The sequence below is a fragment of the Osmerus mordax genome, chromosome 21 (genome assembly GCF_038355195.1).
Source record: "Osmerus mordax isolate fOsmMor3 chromosome 21, fOsmMor3.pri, whole genome shotgun sequence".
Taxonomy (NCBI): Eukaryota; Metazoa; Chordata; class Actinopteri; order Osmeriformes; family Osmeridae; genus Osmerus; species Osmerus mordax.
Genome location: NC_090070.1, coordinates 11,467,906 through 11,488,950, shown reverse-complemented (window position 1 = coordinate 11,488,950; position 21,045 = coordinate 11,467,906). Strand labels below are relative to the sequence as shown.

General features: G+C 51.7%; 2 protein-coding genes across 2 annotated transcripts in view; both read left to right on the top strand.

The window, feature by feature from the left end:
• The first annotated feature begins 1,695 nt into the window (after positions 1–1,695).
• yju2b (YJU2 splicing factor homolog B) lies at positions 1,696–5,441 on the top strand. Its single transcript, XM_067259429.1, has 10 exons — positions 1,696–1,724; positions 2,149–2,200; positions 2,306–2,359; positions 2,493–2,575; positions 2,797–2,852; positions 3,200–3,260; positions 3,466–3,608; positions 3,814–3,986; positions 4,295–4,433; positions 4,614–5,441. Exons 2-10 carry the CDS (start codon positions 2,198–2,200, stop codon positions 5,150–5,152), a joined length of 1,251 nt encoding a protein of 416 aa, XP_067115530.1. The 5' UTR covers positions 1,696–1,724; positions 2,149–2,197; the 3' UTR covers positions 5,153–5,441.
• An 868-nt stretch (positions 5,442–6,309) lies between these two features.
• The window catches only part of c3b.1 (complement component c3b, tandem duplicate 1), a 14,862-nt gene continuing 126 nt past the window's right edge, over positions 6,310–21,045 (top strand). The window contains 39 exon segments of the mRNA XM_067258920.1: positions 6,310–6,443; positions 6,845–7,037; positions 7,347–7,512; positions 7,603–7,673; positions 7,759–7,847; positions 8,122–8,204; positions 8,292–8,379; positions 9,040–9,142; positions 9,334–9,448; positions 10,198–10,313; positions 10,633–10,779; positions 10,897–11,112; positions 11,371–11,571; positions 11,876–12,034; positions 12,647–12,776; positions 12,886–12,954; positions 13,169–13,646; positions 14,295–14,380; positions 14,707–14,846; positions 14,926–15,135; positions 15,277–15,343; positions 15,432–15,518; positions 15,641–15,844; positions 16,174–16,249; positions 16,581–16,719; positions 16,721–16,748; positions 17,018–17,117; positions 17,486–17,623; positions 17,749–17,908; positions 18,132–18,168; positions 18,171–18,286; positions 18,384–18,443; positions 18,652–18,742; positions 19,004–19,055; positions 20,009–20,096; positions 20,222–20,311; positions 20,479–20,584; positions 20,774–20,863; positions 20,967–21,038. Coding sequence (XP_067115021.1) covers positions 6,310–6,443; positions 6,845–7,037; positions 7,347–7,512; positions 7,603–7,673; positions 7,759–7,847; positions 8,122–8,204; positions 8,292–8,379; positions 9,040–9,142; positions 9,334–9,448; positions 10,198–10,313; positions 10,633–10,779; positions 10,897–11,112; positions 11,371–11,571; positions 11,876–12,034; positions 12,647–12,776; positions 12,886–12,954; positions 13,169–13,646; positions 14,295–14,380; positions 14,707–14,846; positions 14,926–15,135; positions 15,277–15,343; positions 15,432–15,518; positions 15,641–15,844; positions 16,174–16,249; positions 16,581–16,719; positions 16,721–16,748; positions 17,018–17,117; positions 17,486–17,623; positions 17,749–17,908; positions 18,132–18,168; positions 18,171–18,286; positions 18,384–18,443; positions 18,652–18,742; positions 19,004–19,055; positions 20,009–20,096; positions 20,222–20,311; positions 20,479–20,584; positions 20,774–20,863; positions 20,967–21,038 — 4,795 coding nt within the window.

The window sequence follows — 21,045 nt, the reverse complement described above, 5'->3', positions numbered from 1 at the left end:
TGATGGTCTCATTTACTGGAGGTTCAGATCCTCCTGAACCTCCAGTAAATGAGACCATTAGCCCCTCCCCGAGTTCTGAGTGGACTGTCACAGATTGATGCAACGCAGTGTATCCATTTAGCATCGCTCCAAAGCGACGTAAGATGCAGATCTGATCCTGCGGCCTATGATTCTGCAGCTAATTACGCAACCACTAAGCTTCACCCATCCCCTGGGATACCTGGGGATGGGTGTAGGACTCTGCGGACTCTGAGAGAGTACGGACTCTGAGTGTACGGACTCTGAGAGACTCTGACTGTTTGCTGCACGACTTGTCTGCCAGTTGTAGGATTAGAATGACATTGAGTTCCAATTCAATTGTGTTGCTTCGGGTTCTTTGTATTCTAATTCCACAAGGGCCGCGCTGTGCATTCCGTGAGGAACTGGTCTCTGGGCCAGTCCATATAGGGTTCGTCTGAGCAGGGCAGGAATGTCGGGAGTGCATCGTTCCTGTAATGGGAAGCATTCTAGAAGGATTAAGTCATGGAATGTAAAACTCGCAATAGCTCCTGTTTACACCTTAAATCTCCACATCAGACAAGCTACCTGCCCACATCTCCCTCTCTTCCCATCCAGCCATCCCTCGATCGCTCACCTCATCAAACCTGCCAAGCTCCCGAAGATAGACCTGATCAGAAATACCATCTCCCCCTGTCTTCCTCCTCCTTTCTACCCTTCCATCCATCCATCCCTCCCTCCCTCCCTCCCTCTCCATCTTCCATCCATCCATCCATCCCTCCCTCCCTCCCTCTCCATCTTCCATCCATCGCTTTCTGCATCCCGCTATAGTTTGAACCCTCACTTTCTGGTTAGGGTTGCACCCCCATCTTTAAATCAATTTTTTCACTATTCCCTCCCTCTATTTCTCCCTCGATCCATCTGTGTCCCATTCCCCATTTAAATCCCCCCTCAATCACTGGGTATGTATCCGTTCCTTCCCTCACCCTCCCATACTTGATTCCAGAAAAATACTTTCCACATTGGAAATAAGAATGACAAATGCTTTCATGTGGTTCGGTGTGTTTTAAACCCACCCATAAATCCCAAATCTGTATGTGTACGGGAACCTTGTTGTGGTCTGCATTCCACTGCCCCTGTCTTTCCAGTTTCCAAGATGGAGGACTTTTAACCAGGCCATAGCGAGCTTGGTCTCAGGTGCAATTCAGCCCAGATGCAGGGGAACACCAGAGTGGGTATCCCTCACATTGCTCTGGCAACGTATTCATCAGCTGCCTGGAAACTCTTAATTTTTGCCCAGATGCTTTACCCCCACACACACACACATTGCCCAGGTGTGTGTATGTGTGGATTCTGATTGAGTTATGTGGGGGCTCAGACGGAGCACTGTCAGTATATTGGACTCAGTAAGCTAAGTACGTACAGTGTTCGTTCGGATCGTTGGTTTGGTTTCCATCTCAACAGGCTTCGGAATCGGTTAGGGGTGAAAGGTGACTGTAGAGTTGGATTGAATGTCATGGAATAGCAAGGCCCTTTTCAGGGTCGACTGTAACTACATACTTTGTAAACCATAAAAGTAAATTATTAAATCAATAGTATTTCAAATTTGTCAACATTGCAGAAATAAGATTTATTTATTTATATTTTGACCTCATACGTGAAACGCGGATGTGACGTTTCTAGTACGCGTGTTGTTCTTCCGTCCGATCATAGCTTGCTGCTCACCTGTAAGTCAAGCAGTTTAGGAACTGTAAATCGAAATCTAACGAATTTATGTCTGTATATGTCGTAGTTTAGCCCCATATAATCATGTTTATATATTATCGATGCATGTTATTTAAATCGCTAACACGGATAGCCATCCTTTCTTTGATGGATAGCTAGCTAGCTACTGTAGTGCTAGTATTACTCAACGCTTGCTAGCCAGATAGGTAGTGCTAGTTAGTACTACTAGTCGATACTCCAACGGCAACCCAAAACAATACGCTAATGTCAGCGTCAAAACAAAACCAGTAATATAACTCGTATTCTTATAGAGCTAAGTGACACGCAATAAAACACGTTTACGCCACGAAATAGTCAACTAGCTGTCTGTACAACCTAGCAATTAGCAGAGAGCTACTAGTCTAAACTCGTATGTTCCTCTTCTAGATTAAAGAAGACCCTTTCATTTCTAGTCGTGTAAGACCTAGACGACAACATGGTGAGTCCACAATGCATCCGAATCTGTCCTAACACACAGGAAATTCACCAAAAACATGCTAGAGAGAGCAATCTTAAGTGTGTGCGTAACTATCTTCTTTCACAGGGTGAGAGGAAAGGAGTGAACAAGTACTACCCTCCCGACTTTGACCCTGCTAAGGTAAGTATGGATACACACACCAATCTGTGGTCTGGTCTGGTGATGATTGTGTATTTTGATGACCTGTGGAACGCTTTTCTCTCATTCTCTTTCGTCTCCGGCTCTCTCTCCTACGTTTGGCCTTCCTCTCCAGCATGGCTCTCTCAACGGCTACCACAATACCCACCCTCTCAGGGAGAGAGCCAAGAAACTGTCCCAGGGGATCCTTGTCATCCGGTAACACGCGCTCTTTCAATGTAGTAGTCTCTTTCTTTCTTTCCCTCTCTCTCTCTCTCTCTCTCTCTCTCTCTCTCTCTCTCTCTCTCTCTCTCTCTCTCTCTCACTCTCAGTCCCCCCCCCCCCCCCCCCACACACCACATCTCTCTCCAACACGTACACATACAAACACGTCCCTCAGCAGAACCAGCACCTGACCTTGGTTCCTCATGTGTTTTCAGGTTTGAAATGCCCTATAACATCTGGTGTGATGGCTGTGGGAATCACATCGGCATGGGTGAGTTCAGGCGCCTAGCGAGGAGTCAGGTGGCTGAGCGGTTAGGGAATCGTGCTAGTAATCAGAAGGTTGCCGGTTCGATTCCAGGCTGTGCAAAATGACGTTGTGTCCTTGGGCGAGGCACTTCACCCTACTTGCCTCGAGGGGAATGTCCCTGTACTTACTGTAAGTCGCTCTGGATAAGAGCGTCTGCTAAATGTAAATTGTAAATGTTCCCCAAATCTGCAGTTGATGTTTGGTCTTGCGTTTAGTCATTTAGCAGACGCTCTTAACCAGAGCTCTGAGTGCCACTGACTAACCCACGTGTGAATCACACATCCATTCCTGTTGTGCGTGTCTTCCATTAGGGGTGCGCTACAATGCAGAGAAGAAGAAGATGGGGAACTACTACACCACGCCCATCTACAGGTGTGTGTGTGTGTGTGTGTATCCTAGTGACAGCCCTCCATCAACGCAACATGTTTTTTCTACTGCCTTGTAATGTCTATACCTATAGAATGTGTCTTTTTGAAGAATGTGCCAGATTATTCTTTAAACAATGTCCTGATCCTGTGTGTGTGTGTGTGTGTGTGCGCGTGTGTGTGTGTGTGTGTGTGCGCGTGTGTGTGTCCAGGTTCAGGATGAAGTGTCATCTGTGCGTGAACTACATTGAGATGCAGACAGACCCGGCCACCTGTGACTACCTGATCATCAGCGGGGCCCGGAGGAAGGAGGAGCGCTGGGACATGGCCGACAACGAGCAGATCCTCACCACAGGTGCACCATGACCCTCCCTCCCTCCCTCTTCATCTCGTTCTTCCTCCACCCATCTCCCTCTGTCCCTGTGTGTGTGTGTGTGTGTGGTAACACCTCCTCTCCCTCTGTCCCTGTGTGTGTGTGTGTGTGTGTGGTAACACCTCCTCTCCCTCTGTCCCTGTGTGTGTGTGTGTGTGTGGTAACACCTCCTCTCCCTCTGTCCCAGAGCGCACAGACAAGGAGAAGCTGGAGACAGACCCCATGTTCAAGCTGGATCATGGAGGCAAGGACAAGGAGAAGCTGCGGGCCGCCCTGCCCTCCCTCTCTCAGATCCAGGAGCACCAAGAGGGCTGGAGGGACGACTTTCAGCTCAACAGCACCCTCCGCAGGAAGTTCAGGGTAACTGCACGGCCCCTGAAAGACATGTCCAGTCATGCTAGGGCTTTGAGCAACATGCCAAATTCCAATATAGGTCCGTTGATATCCATAAAACAATATCTATCACCAGAGGGCAGACGACTGCCCCTGAATTAGCCCTTCTGTTAGGTACGAGCTTCTTTTATATTGACATGGTAAACTTGATCCTATAAGAAACAAAAGGGTGTGGGTTTCCATAGGAACATTCCTGACCAGGTTTGACCGAGCCACAACAGTGACATGAAGCTAGAAGTATCACACCCACAGTTTTGTTTGTCCCCCCCCTGCAGACGGAGAAGAGAGTGATGGCCGACGAGGAGGAGAAGGACAACGCCGTGAGGAAGAGGATGAATCTGTCCATCCCTCTGGTTCCTGAGAAGGAGGAGGACAAGAAGCTGGCTGCGCTGCTGACCTACACAGCCCCTGACTGTTAGTACACACACACACACACACACACAGTTAGGTCAATCAAGTGCCTCCCAAGTATTTGACGGTATTTCCAAGTGCCGAATTTCCGCGTTCTGACATGAACCTGTTATTTCTTACGTTCGCCCCCCCTCCTCTACACTCTCCCCTCCTTCCTCGACCCCCCCCCCCCCCCCCCTGCAGCCTACGACGACAGGCAGCACATCAAACGGAAGGAGATCTCCACGCGCTCCTGGTTCGGCTCCCCCTCCCTGCCCCAGGGGGGCGCCGCAGGCAGCCTGCTCCACAAGCTGGGGCTGCAGGGCAAAGGAGCGGCCGTGGCCAAGGCCTTGGGCCCCTCGCCCGCCACGTCCTCCAGCCTGATCCGCAGGCGCACCGAGGGGGCCTGGTCGCGGCCCCGCGCCACCGTCACGCGGAGGAAGTCAGACCCGGGAACCCACGGCAGGGAGAGCGGGGCGGACCGGGGGAAGGATTTGGGCGTCGCGCACAGGACGGACGCGTCGGATTTGGACGATGCGTCGCGTACGAGGGGACTAGAGATTGCGGAGGTAAACGGGGGAGCGAGGCCGGCGGGGAGAGAGGAAACCACAGAGGAAGAGGATGGAGCTGTGTCGTTGAAAGGAGAGGATTGTGGGACTGTGGAGGAGCAGGGCAGTAGTCTGGCACGTCTGAAGTCTCTGGTGGCTGATTACAGCGACTCTGAGTCGGACCCTGGACAGTGAAAGTAATGGATTAACTTAGGCTGGACTATTGACCTGTGTACATAGACTTCACCATGGCCCCTTCACACAGTTGTTTACAAAAGTATTATCCACTTCTCTTTCAGTCTTCAAATTGTCCCCGGTCACAAGGTTTTTTTCTTTTATTATAGTTTGTATATTTAAATTGTGTTATAAAGACATGTTGTTTCTTTCACCCTGGGTCTGCCTGGACGGTTTGGAAGACAGGAGACAGTCTCCCGTACGCAGAGCTGCAGTGATCACCCCTGTCAATAAAGCCGTGCCACTTTGAGCCATTCTGTGGTGTCTTCTTTTTCAACCGTGTTCCTTTTCCCCCACGAGGAGGGGAGGAGGAGAGGAGAGGAGGGAGAAGGAGAGGGGGTGTGGAGGGAAGGAGGAGAGGAGGGAGAAGGAGAGGGGAGGAGGGGTGGGGAGAGAGGGGAGGAGGGAGGAGAGGAGGGGTGTGGAGGGAGGGGAGAAGGGGAGGTGAGGAGGGGTGTGGAGAGAGGGGGGAAGGGAGGAGGAGAGGGAGAGGGGAGGAGGGGTGTGGAGACAGGGGGGGAAGGGAAGGGGGTAGGAGAGGGAGAGGAGAGGGAGAGGGATTGACACTTGTTGAGTAGAGCTCCAGAGAGGCAGAATGACTGGAAGGACTCTACAGTGGTTTGGGATTCTAGTCTTTTTAAACACTTGCAGCAGCAGCCGGTAAATTGTCTCTACGACTTAGATTACGTAGCTACAACTAAGATAAACATGTTTGTTAATCTCCTGTTTGTTCATATAGGTGTATCTTAATTTACCTATCATCTTAGCTTCGACTGTGGAGTCGGGACCGTATGCTTTCAGTTCTGACTCTATTCGTACCTGTGCACATGGATGTATTTGACTTGATGGATTGGTTTTGATTGATTTGTTTGTGTCAGCATAATGTTACGCTTGTGTGCCTTGCAGATTTATAAAATTTGAAGACTACTTCAAATCCCAGATGTAAGTAAATGTGTATGTCCGTGCTCATACAGAAACAAAATCACTAAACCATCGTTGAGACCAGTGGCTCAGTGGTCAATATGTCCACTGTACTGTTGAGATGTTGGTGCATTCTTGTATCTTTTGTGGAACTGTCCAGAACATATTTCCCATTTGGGGACATTAAAGTATATCTTATGTTAGTCTCTTATTGTATAACGCTGACCATAGCTGTGTCCTCCAAACTGAGAAGAGAACAGACTCATTTTACTGTTTATGTACCCAGCGCCAAGCCCATAGATCTGAAGAAACATACCAGTGATGCTCCAAGGTAAAATTCATTCACCGTAGACTCATTTTTCGCTCGTCAAAACAGTTGTCAGCCGTCTACTAGTCCTGCAAAGGAACTACTCTGTTTAGAGGATGAAGTTTGGTTCCCCTCATCCCTCCAACCCCACCCCTCCCTCCATGTCTCCACACACACCTCCCCACACCCCTCCACCTACCCATCCCTTCATGTCCCCCCCCACACACCCCTCCAACCCCCCCCCACACCCCTCCACCTACCCATCCCTCCACCCCTCCCCCCCACACACACCCCTCCACCTACCCATCCCTCCACCCCTCCCCCCCTCACACACCACACCCCTCCACCCACCCATACCGCCTCCCCCCCCCCCCCCCCACACACACATACCCCTCCACCTACCCAACCCCCCCCCCCCCCCCCAGGTTCCTGGTCCTGGCTCCTAACTTGCTGAGGATAGACAGGAAGGAGAGCGTGTACCTGGAGGCGCAGGGCGTGAGCTACACGGTGATGGTCACCATCAGCGTGATGGACTTCCCACTGAAGGCCCAGATGCTGCTGCAGGACACGGTGGAGCTGGGCCCAAACAATGGCTTCAACACGCTCAAGACCTTACAGGTGCTGCTGAACACTTGGGGGTTCCTATATGGCTCTCTCTCTCTCTCTCTCTCTCTCTCTCTCTCTCTTTGTCCTCTCTGTCCTTCTCTCTGTCTCGTTCACACTCTCTCTGTCATTCTCTCTCTCACACTCTCTCGCTTTTTCAGTATCTCACTCATTCCTGGTTTCATTCTCTCTCTCTCTCTCTCTTTCTTTTTATTTCTCTTTCACTCTCTCGCCCTCTTTTTTTCGTTTCTCTCATTCTTTGCTCTCTCTGTCTTTGTCTCACCAGACTGATGTTTCAATGTGAGTTTTTACTTATCCCCTCAGCTCTCATCACTGCTCCTGAACAGAGAGGCCACCAAGAACAAGTTTGTATATCTGCGCGTCAAATTCGGAGATTATTACAGGCACGAGGAGGTCGTCATGTTAACCTTCCAGAAGGGCTACATCTTCATACAAACAGACAAACCTGTCTACAACCCTGGGGACACTGGTAAACAGATAAACAAACAAACAACAGATGCCCTGTCTCTTTCTGGATCTCTCTCTCTCTACCGGTCCATCTCTTTTCTTCTCTCTCTAGTGATGTTCAGATATTTCCTGTCGACTCCGGCCTTTCAGTCTGTTGAAGATGACCTCACAGTCGAAGTCGAGGTATTTTCATAACGAGTATTATTTACATTTAAGTTATATTTGACTAATCCAAATGAAATTGAAAGTGTGTGTGTGTGTGCACTAGAACGCAGATGGGGTGACTGTCCATCAGAAGTCAGTCAGAGCCGCCAACGGTGTCTACTCCGACAATTTCAAGCTGCTTGACGGCGTAAAGTATGCAATCTTAAAACATCTCACAATAAATAGGATTTCAATACAGAATGTTAGGCAAGTTAAAGGTGTCCATAGTGTGGTCTAACTTGTCTAACTTCCTGCTTGTCATTTTACAAAGCGTAGTTTTGTCATTATCTTCTATTTCAGTGTCCTCTAATTTACTCTTCTTTGGTGACAAAATATCTTCAGGCAGAAACATCAATATACAAATAGAAAAATTAGTTTCAATGAAGGATTTCATTGGTTCTGACTCTACCTTGTTGCTCGTAAACAGTGAGGGGAAATGGAAGGTGATCGCAAAGTTTGACACCTCGGCGGAGAACATGTTCAGAGCTGAGTTTGAAGTGAAGAAGTACGGTAAGATGATGTAAGGTTTGTACACACTGTCCGTTCCCTCTGTGGGATTAATACCCCCTGATGTGTGTGTGTGTGGCACTATTTCAGTCCTGCCAGCGTTCAATGTGACCCTGACACCCAAGAAGCCCTTTTTCAGCGTGGACGACACTGAACTGGAGGTGGAAATCACAGCCAGGTCAGTGTTAGAGACTACACCAGCATGTGACAGTTTCATCTATCCCACACCCAAACCTAGACTATAATGTGACGCCCTGACGTGTAGCCGGTGTGAATCGGTGAAACTCACTCCTCAAGTATGTAACAGGCCACCCGCGTCAATGAATAGCTAACTTTACTTTGGCGTAGCTGGTAGTGGTCGCGCTTGGGATGCCAGAGGTGGCAGGTTCGACTCCCGGTGGGAGCGACCATTAGCCAAGTGAACTTTCTGATGGAGCAAGACCACGTCTGTTACATACACCTGGTGCCATCAATACACAACGCACGAGGAGTACACAACCGCTACACATGCCTGTGCTAACTGTGTGTGTTTCTCAGCTACCTGTATGGTAAGAGTGTTAACTGTGAGTGTGTTTCTCAGCTACCTGTATGGTAAGAGTGTTAACTGTGAGTGTGTTTCTCAGCTACCTGTATGGTAAGAGTGTTAACTGTGAGTGTGTTTCTCAGCTACCTGTATGGTAAGAGTGTTAACTGTGAGTGTGTTTCTCAGCTACCTGTATGGTAAGAGTGTTAACTGTGAGTGTGTTTCTCAGCTACCTGTATGTTAAGAGTGTTAACTGTGAGTGTGTTTCTCAGCTACCTGTATGGTAAGAGTGTTAACTGTGAGTGTGTTTCTCAGCTACCTGTATGGTAAGAGCGTGAAAGGGACAGCTTATGTGGTGTTTGGGGTGGAGATGGACAACCTGAAGAAGAGGTTACCGACAGTTAAGCAGATCACTGAGGTAAACCGCCTGAGAGTCTGTCAGGTAGACATTCTGTTGGTTTAGTTAATTGCACGATTGCTTTTTGATCATTGATACATTTAGGAAAACACATCCAGCAAGATATCATTAACCAACCAATCAACCAGCCATCTTACCAACCAACCAACCAACCATCTAATCAGATGATTATTTGTCGGTCCTGTCCTCAGTTGGATCCAGGGACAGTGACTCTAACCATGGCAGAGATCCAGGCTGTCTACCCAGACATCAAGCTCCTGGTGGGCTGTTCCTTCTACATCAAGGCCTCAGTAATGACTGAGTCTGGTGAGTACCAACACTGACCTGGCCTGACCTGTCTGCATGTCTGTCTGTCTGACTAACTGTCTGTCTGTCTGACTACCTGTCTGTCTGTCTGTCTGACTACCTGTCTGTCTGCCTGTCTGTCTGACTACCTGTCTGTCTGCCCGACTACCTGTCTGACTACCTGTCTGTCTGTCTGTCTGACTACCTGTCTGTCTGACTACCTGTCTGTCTGTCTGTCTGACTACCTGTCTGTCTGTCTGACTACCTGTCTGTCTGCCTGACTACCTGTCTGACTACCTGTCTGTCTGTCTGTCTGTCTGTCTGTCTGTCTGACTACCTGTCTGTCTGACTACCTGTCTGTCTGTCTGACTACCTGTCTGTCTGTCTGTCTGTCTGACTACCTGTCTGTCTGACCTGGCCTGTCTGCCTGTCTGGCTACCTGTCTGTCATATTACCTGTCTGTCTCTCTGTCTGTCTGTCTGTCTGTCTGACTGTCAGTCTGCCTGGTTGTCTGGTTATCTGAAATTCTTGCTAACTGTGGATGATGACACAGTACTTTTTTCAGTAAACACAGAGGCACCCACAGTCAACATGATCTTCAACCCCAACGCAAATATTTGGTTTTGCCATTTTCTGTGAACCATCACAACATAAAAACATGACTTAACTCTCAGAGCATTATCAATTAACAAATTAATAATGTACCCTAGTAACACATTTTAGGGTACAAATACACCAGAGGAAGTGACCTCATCATTCACCCTCCACAGGAAGTGACCTTGTTGAAGCCATGAAGTTTGGCATTAAGATCGTGGAGTCTCCTTACGTCATTTCTTTCAAAGATACACAAAAGTATTTCAAGCCTGGTTTGCCCTTCTTTATCCAGGTAACGTTCTATTCTATTTTATTGTTATACACTTTTGCACTTTTGAGGTTCATGTTGTTTAATTTGTAATTTGTTTAACTACATGCTCTTATGGTTCTTCCCATTGGCACTTATTTGCTTTTCACAATGTATGCTCATGTTTTGGCAACCCACAATGTTTTTGGGTATTTCTCGTTGTTTATGATCATTGACCTATGCTCTTTTGTAAAGCTCTCTCTTGGAAGTCGCTTTGGATAAAAGCGTCTGCTAAATGAATACATTTAAATGTTGTTTTTACCATAAAACATCACATTTCCCATGCCGTGTGTCCGTCCTCCAGGCCCAGGTGAGCCTCCATGACGGCTCTCCTGCTGAGAAAATCCCCGTCCAGGTGACCAGCAAGCAGACGGAAGAGCTGATGCTCCAGTCTGGAACCCTCCAGACATCCGTCACCATGGCCAAGGAGGATGAAGTTCACACTATCACTGTGAGTTTAGTGTGTGTGTGTGTGTGAAATATTTGTGTTCATCTTTATACCACATCTCTTTTTCTCTCTCTGTACTCCCTCCCCTCCCCTCCCCTCCCCCCCTCCCTCCCCCCCCAGGTGGAGACCAAGGTTAAGGGTCTGAGAGCAGAGCAGCAGGCCAGACAGCAGATCACCGTGTTCCCCTACCAGGCCTTCGACCAGCACAACCAGAACTACCTGTACCTCAGTGGGCCCCGTGGCTCCCTCTCCAAGGGAGACACCTTCACCCTGACAGCCACCATCGCCGCTGCCGACGACGACCACAGGAAGCTCATCACACACCTCACCTACCTGGTCTGTAGTCAAAGCCACCTGCGATCATGGATGGGTGTAGCTCAGTGGTTAGAGCAGTGGACTGTTAGACCAGAAGGTTCCAGGTTCTAAATCCCCCCTGCACTGGAAGCTCAGCACACACCTAGTTCTAAACACGTTTTACAATTCACAGTTTTTCAATTTGTTTGTTTATTTTCAGTCCGAGGGCCGTGGAATCTAGAGATTTCTAGCTTCGATGAACATATGTGGATGAACAAAAAAACAAATCTATCCTCCTAGGTGCTAACCAAAGACGGGATCCTGGTTGCCAAGCGTCTGGATATTAAGGACCGATTTCAGACCAGCACTACAATGACCGTCACCATGGAGATGATGCCCTCCTTCCGCGTCGTGGCGTTCTACACTCTCCCGTGGGCGGGGCGTATGGAGGTGGTCGCTGACTCCATCTGGGTGGACGTCATGGACACCTGCGTGGGCGGGGTAAGTGAGGAGGTCATGAACCCAGGAAGTGTAATGCTGACTTCCTGTTTGTGGGTTGAATGAATGTTCTTCCTCTCCCCTCCCTCCTCTCCTCCTTTCCCCTCCTCTACCCTTCCTCCTCTTCTCCTCCTCTCCTCTCCTCCTCTCCCCTCCTCTACCCTTCCTCCTCTTCTCCTCCTCTCCTCTCCTCCTCTCCCCTCCTCTACCCTTCCTCCTCTTCTCCTCCTCTCCTCTCCTCATCTCCCCCTCTCCTCTCCTCTCCTCTCCCCTCCTCTCCTCTCCCCCCCCCCTCTCCTCTCCTCAGCTGACTGTGGGTCCTGCTCCAGGAAGCCTGCATGTCAACTACGAGCCAAAGAACCCGTTGAAGTTCCAGATCAGAGGTGACCCTGGAGCGAGCGTCAGCCTGGTCGCCGTGGACAACGCGGTGTACCTGCTCAACAAACAAAGGCTCAACCAGAAGAAGGTACGTGGCCTGTGTGTTCAGGTGTGTGTGTTCAGGTGTGTGTGTGTGTGTTCAGGTGTGTGTGTTCAGGTGTGTGTGTTCAGGTGTGTGTGTTCAGGTGTGTGTGTGTGTTCAGGTGTGTGTGTGTGTGTTCAGGTGTGTGTGTGTGCAGGTGTGTGTGTGTGTGTGTTCAGGTGTGTGTGTGTTCAGGTGTGTGTGTGTGTGTTCAGGTGTGTGTGTGTTCAGGTGTGTGTGTGTGTTCAGGTGTATGTGTGTGTTCAGGTGTGTATGTGTGCGCAGTAGTGCAGTATGTGTGTTTGTGTCCAACCCTTGCCCTTCAAACTCCCTCCCGATTCTAACTCCCTCTCCCCCCTCTCCCCGGCCTCTCCCCCCTCTCCCTGGCCTCTCCCCCCCTCTCCCCGGCCTCTCCCCCCCTCTCCCCGGCCTCTCCCCCCCTCCCCGGCCTCTCCCCCCCCTCCCCGGCCTCTCCCCCTCTCTCCCCGGCCTCTCCCCCCCCTCCCCGGCCTCTCCCCCCCCTCCCCGGCCTCTCCCCCCTCTCCCCGGCCTCTCCCCCCCCTCCCCGGCCTCTCCCCCCCCTCCCCGGCCTCTCCCCCCCCTCCCCCCCCACCCTAGCTGTGGGACGTGGTGGAGCAGAGGGACCTGGGCTGCACCCGGGGAGGGGGCCAGACCAGCACGGGGGTGTTCACAGACGCAGGCCTCCTCTTCTTCTCCAACACTGGGGACAACACCCCTGCCAGACAAGGTACCCCACACACACACACACACACACACACGCAGGCTTCTGTCCACCAGTATGATGTCAATCCAGCGCTGCGTGGTGTGATGGCTCTGCCTGTGCTCTTCCTGTCCAGCCCTGCAGTGTCCAGGCCGGTCCAGGAGGAGGCGCTCTGCTGAGCTGCTGAAAGCCAGAGCTGAACTAGGTGAGGAGGACGCGCTAGTCCGGGTCATCCGCCGTAGAGGACGTACACACTGTTGGGTCCGTTCATGTCGAGGGCAAACCCTTTTGATCCTCGTTTTCGGTCTCTTTCGGCATACCTCACCTCTCCACCTTGCCCCCCCCCCCTCCTCCTGCCTCCCTGTGCCCTCCCCTCTTCCCTCTGCCTCCCCCGCATGTACCCCCACCCCCTTTCCCAGAAAACCTCTACAAGGAGCATCTGCAGCGGCGCTGCTGCTTGGACGGCATGCTGTCGGTGCCCATGCCCTACTCCTGCACCCGCCGCTCCCTGTACATCACCGAGGACTGGGACGACTGCGTCCTGCCCTTCCGCCGCTGCTGCGCCCGCTACTGGGGGCAGGAGTTCGACGACCGGCGTCCGCACACCACCGCCCCCCCGCCCACCACCACCCCCGCCCCCGCCGAAGAAGAATTAATGTACTTTAGGCACCCCTTTGGATACCCAGGGATGAGTGGACACCCAGGGATGACTGCACGCACAGAGATGAGTTTAACGATAGAGATGAGTGGACGCCACTACGCACCCATCATGCCTCAGGTGCCTGAGGTCGAGGACCTGGATATCCTGGACGTTTCTGACGTGAGCCTCAGGGACCAGTTCTTTGAGTCCTGGATGTGGACAGACCTCAAACTGCCCACCACACCAGATCACAACGGGTAGGTTTGTTTTGGTTTCTGTTTGTCATCAGAATCATTCAAAACGTAGTCTCTGATGAAAGGATTGTGCAGGTGTTTAGAGTAACGTGTTTTGGGCGCTTCGTCTCGTGTTTTGGGCGCTTCGTCTCGTGTTTTGATGTGTTTTCTGGGTAGGGAGTGGTGGACTGTTCTGGCGATATGGAGATGTTTATGTTTCAAGTTAGGAGGTAGAAGGTGGGAGTTAGATTTGTCCGTGGTGGTGACCTATACTGTAAATATTAACTGTTGCCTCATAGTGGATAGTCCTGTCAGAACCTGGAAGAACACACACACACTGACACACACACACAGACACACACACACAAACACACACACACTGACACACACACACACACACACACTGACACACACAACCACACAGAGGCCCAGACGCCTGACTTCACCTTTAGTTTTGTTATCAAGTTGAGATAATGAGCTATGATCTATCAATAGCGGGAGATGGTGGCCTCCTTATCTTACATTCTGTGTGTGTGTTTATTTAATTATTCATCTGTGTAAGTGTGCGTGCGTGTTTGTGTAATTTTTTCGTGTGAGAACATACAGCATGTGAGTTTTTATGTAATTCTTAGTTAGTGTTTTGACTTCCGGATGTTGTTGTTTTGTCTTCAGGTTTGCATCGTTGAGCGTGAACAAGGTTCTGCCTGACAGCATCACAGAGTGGGGGATACTGGCCATCAGCGCCTCCCCGCTCACAGGTGGAGCACACTCACACACACACACTCACTATTACTAACACACAAACTCTCTCTCTCTCTCTCCTCCGCTCCATCCTCTCTCTTTCTCTCTCTCTCGTCCACCCTTCTCTCTCCTCCACCCCCGCCTCTCTCTTTCTCTCTCCTCCACCCCCGCCTCTCTCTTTCTCTCTCCTCCTCCGCTTTCCCTCCTCCACCCTCCTCTCTCTCTCTCTCTCCTCCACCCTCCTCTCTCTCTCCTCCACCCTCCTCTCTCTCTCCTCCACCCCCTCCTCTCTTTCCCTCGTTCACAGACACACACTCAGACCTTCTGTGCCCGTCTCCCCCAGGTTTCTGCGTAGCCGATCCCTACAAGGTGAAGGTGTCGCGGTCCTTCTTCGTGGACCTGAGGCTGCCGCACTCCGTGGCCAGGAACGAGCACGTGGAGATCAAAGCGGTCGTGTACAACTACGGAAAGGCGGACATGGAGGTGAGTTGGCACACACACACACACGCACGCGCGCACAGGCAAGCACAGTCCCATCGGACACCTTCCTCTCCCTCCCAAGGTCCGGGTGGTGCTGGCGAAGACGGAGAAGATCTGCAGCCTGGCGTACCACGATCAACACGCCCAGGACGTCCGTGTGTCCGCAGGCTCCTCCGTGGCCGTGCCCTTCACCCTGGTGCCCCTGGAGGCCGGCAGCCTCGTCCTGGAGGTGGCAGTCCTCAACAAACACTTCCCCACAGGGGACCGCGTCCAGAAGAAGCTGCGGGTGGTGGTGAGGGCAGGGGGGGGGGGGACTTAGGAGCACTGTTACGGCTAGCGAGGCTCGGGTTTAGGTGTCAGCTCTGCATGCTGATAGGACGGTCAGTCTCGCCCGTCTTCCCCGGAACTCAAACCCCTTCTCTCCATCCGACAGGTGGAGGGTGTGGAACGGACCAAGATCCAGAGTTTTATCTTGGACCCGGCTGCAAAGGGAGACAGCGGTCGGTGCAGAGTGCCTTAAGGATTAGAAACACCTTCCGAAACCTCACACTAAACACTTACATCACTGTGTTGGCTGTTGTTGTTCAGATCGTAAACAGGTGGTCACAGTGGACAAAGTGGATCTCCAATCTCTTGTGCCCAACTCTATACCAGAGACTCGCATCAACATCATTGGTACAGTAACCGACACACAGACACGTCACGGTCAGAGACGACTGACACACACAGAGGTCACCGTCAGAGACGACTGACAAACACACTGACCCGTCAGCCTGCTCTCCTCGCCCCCCCTCCAGGGTCTCTGTTGGCCGACGCCATCGAGAACTCGCTGACCTCTGACACGCTGGCCTCTCTGATCCGCATGCCCGGAGGCTGCGTGGAGCAGAACCTGGCCGGCATCACCCTGCCCCTCATCGCCAACCTCTACCTGGACCGCTCCGACGACTGGGCCAGGGTGGGGGTGCAGCGCAAGAAGGAGGCCATCGAGTACATCACCAGAGGTGAAGGACAGGGGGGGTGTGGGTGAGGAGGGGGGATGGAGGGAAGGATGGAGGTAGCCAAAAGGGATGGGATAGAGGGAGGGAGGTGGGATGTAGGTGGGGCTAAGTGGTGCGGAGGGATGAAGGGAAGGGGGTTGGAGGGAGGGGAAAGGATAACATGGGATGGGTGGATGAAGCGATGGATGAAGCGATGGATGAAGCGATGGATGAAGCGATGGATGAAGCGATGGATGTCTGTGGATAATGGAAGGAGGGAACGCATCGAAGCAGAAGGAAGGAGAGGTGAAAGATGGATTGCGGGTGAAGCTCCTCTGTTTTCTGCTCCCCAGGTTACGAGAGGCAGCTGATGTATCGTAAACAAGATGACTCTTACCCCCCCTACAGGAATGAAGGCACAAGCACATGGTAAACGCTCGCCTCGCGTTTACAATCGACGTTTGATTCATTTAGCAGACGCTTTTATCTTAAGCAACACACAGATATAGAAAATACAACAGAACACACACACACACATTCATTCACACACACGCACACATTCAAACATAAACATACACACACACACACACTCTCTCGCACACTCGCACACTCTCTCTCTCTCTCTCTCTCTCTCTCTCTCTCTCTCTCTCTCTCTCTCTCTCTCTCTCTCGCACACTCTCTCTCTCTCTCTCTCTCTCTCACACACACTCTCTCACACTCTCTCTCTCACACTCTCTCTTACACTCTCTCTCCCCCCCAGGATCACGGCCTACGTGGTGAAGGTGTTCTCCATGGCGTCCAGGATCAGAGAGGTGGGGGTGGACAAGCAGCACGTGTGTGGTCCTGTCCTCTACCTGCTCAACAACAAGCAGCTGCACAACGGAGCCTTCAGAGAGGACAAACCCTGTCTACGACACCTACATGACCGTGAGACACACACGCGCACACACATGCACACACACACACACACTCATGTTGTCCCTCTCTTTATCTTTCTATCTTTCACTTTTCATCCCTCTCTCTTTCTCTTTCACTCTGGCTGTCCTCCACCCTCCTCTCTCTCTGTCTCTCTCTCTCTCTCTCCCTCTCTCTCTCTCTCTCTCTCTCTCTCTCTCTCTCTCTCTCTCTCTCTCTCTCTCTCTCTCTCTCTCTCTCTCTCTCTCTCTCTCTCTCTCTCTCTCTCTCTCTCTCCAGGGAGGTCCCTGAGGGGAGCAGAGGCCCAGACCACTCTGGCGTCCTTCATCTTCATAGCTCTGTCTGAGGCCACGCTGCTAACATGCAGTGTGGATCGCTGGAGGTAGGACATACACACACACAGCTTTCCTCCCTCCCACACACACACACACAGCTTTCCTCCCACACACACACACACACACAGCTTTCCTCCCTCCCACACACACACACACACAGCTTTCCCCCCCCCACACACACACACAGCTTTCCTCCCCACACACACACACACACACACACACACACAGCTTTCCTCACACACACACACACACACACACACACACACACACACACACACAGCTTTCCTCCCCACACACACACACACACAGCTTTCCTCCCCCACACACACACACACACACACACACACAGCTTTCCTCCCCACACACACACACACACACACACTCTCCCGTGTCTCCCTGCGTAGGCTGGAATGAGTAAAACAGCCTCCTATCTGAGAAGCATGCTGCCCGTGGTAGTCAGGCCTTACACAGTGGCCATCACCTCCTACGCACTGTCACTGGTAGACCCCCCCAGCTCCTACATGGAAACACCTGCTCAAAGCTGCAGCTCCAGGTAGGGCCACACCGGGGTGTGTGTGTGTGTGTGTGTGTGTGTGTTGCACGAGGGTGATTGATTAGCAAGCAAGGCCTCAGTTTTACTTCAGTCAACCAAACCCGACTGCCGTTGCCCGCCCACAGCCGCAGCCATTGGCCAGACAGCGACAGCCACCTGTTCACTCTGGAAGCCACGGGCTACGCCCTGCTGGCGCTGGTGAGGGGCTCCCAACAGGATGCTCACGCCCCCTTCAGGTGGCTCAACGAACACCGGGGCAGGGGCGGGGGCTACGGATCCACGCAGGTACGCGCACGCACACACACACACACACACACACACAAAGACACACACACAAGAAGACACACACACACAAGAAGACACACACACAAGAAGACACACACAAACAAAAAACGCAACAGTACATCTGCGGAAGAGATACCCCCCAAAAAAAATCTGTGTTTGTTTTTTTCTCTCCATGACCTTCTCGCTTTGATTTCTCTTTCTCTGCCCCGCCCCCCCGTACCAGCCAACCATGGTTGTGCTCCAAGCCCTGTCCCAGTACCTGACCATGCCCCGCCCCTGGAGGACCCCACCATGCTGGTCAACATCAAGGTCGCCGGCCGCTCCGACCAGAAGCACAAATTCACCTCCCGAGAACAAGTACCTGTCTCGCTCCTCAAGGCAGGCACACGCCCTCGCTCCAGGTACAATCGCCGCCGCTGCCTCCGCCACGGGCTTGTGTGTGAGCCTTCTCTTCTTCTGTGGTGGTTCTGTGTAGGTTCCTCTGGACCGGGGGTTCAGCGTGGAGGCCACGGGCCAGGGTCAGGGGGTCTTGGAGGTAGGGTGACATCACGGCCCCCCGCCCCCCCCACACACACACACACACACACACACTACACACACGGACAGTCTCTGTTTGATTCTTCCGTTTCATGTAACTTGTAACTGCAGTTGGTATGTTTGTCTGGGGTTTCTGCTAGTTCTTATGTTGATGAGTCATCGTCTCACTTCCTGTTGAGGTGACCTTTGACCCCTCTCCTCCCCAGGTGGTGACCTATTATAACGAGCTTCCTGAGGTGACAGAGAATGCCGCCTGCGAGCATTTTCACCTGGACGTGACCCTCGCGGAATCTAGTGGTAGGCCACTCCCTTGACCCTGACTCTGACTGTTTTTTCAGGATGTTTGTGGTCATTAATCTTTTTTCTAATACGTTTTTATAAAAAATATTTTTTCAACCTTTCAAAACTTTTTGGGAAACTTTTTATTTTTTTATTTGGGGGGATACAAATTTTGAAAGGTTGAACATTTTTAGTTTTTGAAGGTTTGAAAAAAAAGTTTTGAAAGTGGAACAAAAATGTTAGACGTGTTAGACAATGAAAGAAGTTTCTTTGATACAGAAAATCCTCCTGCTGATGCACTGAAAACATACACCATCACCATCAACGCCAGGTAAAGGTCTCTCTCTTTTCTCTCTTTATCTCTCGTTTCTTTTCTCCCTCCCTCACTCTAGTCATCTCTCCATCCTCCCTCCAATTCACAATCCTGTCATCCCTCATCTATCTCTCCATCATTTACATTTTAGTCATTTAGCAGACGCTCTTATCCAGAGCGACTTACAGTAAGTACAGGGACATTCCCCCCAAGGCAAGTAGGGTGAAGTGCCTTGCCCAAGGACACAACGTCATTTTGCATGACGGGAATCGAACTGGCAACCTCCGATTACTAGCCCGATTCCCTACAACCGCTCAGCCACCTGACTCCCCTATCAATCTATCCTTCTCTCTCTCCATCCTCCCTCTCTCCATCCCTCCCTCTCTCCATCCCTCTCTCTCCATCCCTCCCTCTCTCCATCCCTCTCTCTCCATCCTCTCTCTCCATCCCTCCCTCTCTCCATCCCTCTCTCTCCCCCCCCCCTCCCCCTCCCTCCTCCATCCCTCCTCTCCATCCCTCCTCTCTCCATCCCTCTCTCTCCATCCCTCCCTCTCTCCATCCCTCTCTCTCCATCCCTCCCTCTCTCCATCCCTCTCTCTCCATCCCTCCCTCTCTCCATCCCTCTCTCTCCATCCCTCCCTCTCTCCATCCCTCTCTCTCCATCCCTCCCTCTCTCCATCCCTCTCTCTCCATCCCTCCCTCTCTCCATCCCTCCCTCTCTCCATCCCTCTCTCTCCATCCCTCTCTCTCCATCCCTCCCTCTCTCCATCCCTCTCTCTCCATCCCTCCCTCTCTCCATCCCTCTCTCTCCATCCCTCTCTCTCTCCATCCCTCTCTCTCCATCCCTCTCTCTCCATCCCTCCCTCTCTCCATCCCTCTCTCTCCATCCCTCCCTCTCTCCATCCCTCCCTCTCTCCATCCCTCCCTCTCTCCATCCCTCTCTCTCCATCCCTCTCCTCTCCATCCCTCAGGGCCCTGGGCCCCAGGGAGGTCAGAATGGTGGTGCTGGACATCAGTCTTCCTTCTGGTTTCACTCCAGAGAACGCAGACCTGGACAGGGTAAAGTTGGACATAAACACCAGACTCTGGTGCAATGTCTCCTCACGTCCACCAGATGGAGACTGTGACCTCCGTCTGTGAGTTCTGACTGTGTGTGTGTGTGTGTGTGTGTGTGTGTGATCCAGCTGACCAACTCTGTGGACCGCTACATTAACAACTTTGAGGTGGTCGACAACTTGAGAGACAGGGCCTCCCTCATCATTCACCTCTTCAAGGTACTGGACACGGCCGTTACCACGACAACCACTCTGGTCAAAAAGCCTGAAGCTGACTGGGACACAATCTCTCATCTGATCTCTCCCCTCTCTCCTCCTCTTCCTTCCTCTCCACTCCACTCCACTCCTCTCTTCTTCCTTTTCCTCTCCACTCCTCTCCATTCCAGCTATCTAACAGTGAGACTGAGACGATCTCCTTCAGAATCCACCAGAACTTCAAAGTGAGCCACCTCCAGCCCTCTCCTGTCTACATCTACCAGTACTACAACCCTGGTACAGACACAGTTTGTGTTTTCATAGAAAGCTGATCCGATGTCAGTGTCTACGAGGAATTTACTTCTCTCTCTCTGTCTCTCTCTCTGTCTCTGTCTCTCTCTCTCTGTCTCTCTCTCTGTCTCTCTCTCTGTCTCTCGCTCTCTGTCTCTCTGTCTCTTTCTCTCTCTGTCTCTCTCTCCTCATCAGAACACAACTGCACTCGTTTCTACAACCTCAAAGAGAACCTGGAGCAGCTGGCTCGTGTCTGCACCGACGACTTTTGTCGATGCACACAGGGTGAGTCTGTGTGTGTGTACTGCAATGTGTGTGTGGAGTTATATAACTGTGTGTGTGTGTGTGTGTGTGAGAGTCACTAACATACCAGAGTCCATCTCCTCAGGGGACTGCTGTGTGTCCAAGTCCGACGTCCAGACCATCCCTGAGGGCGAGCGAGAGGCCCAGGCCTGCTTGGGCTTACA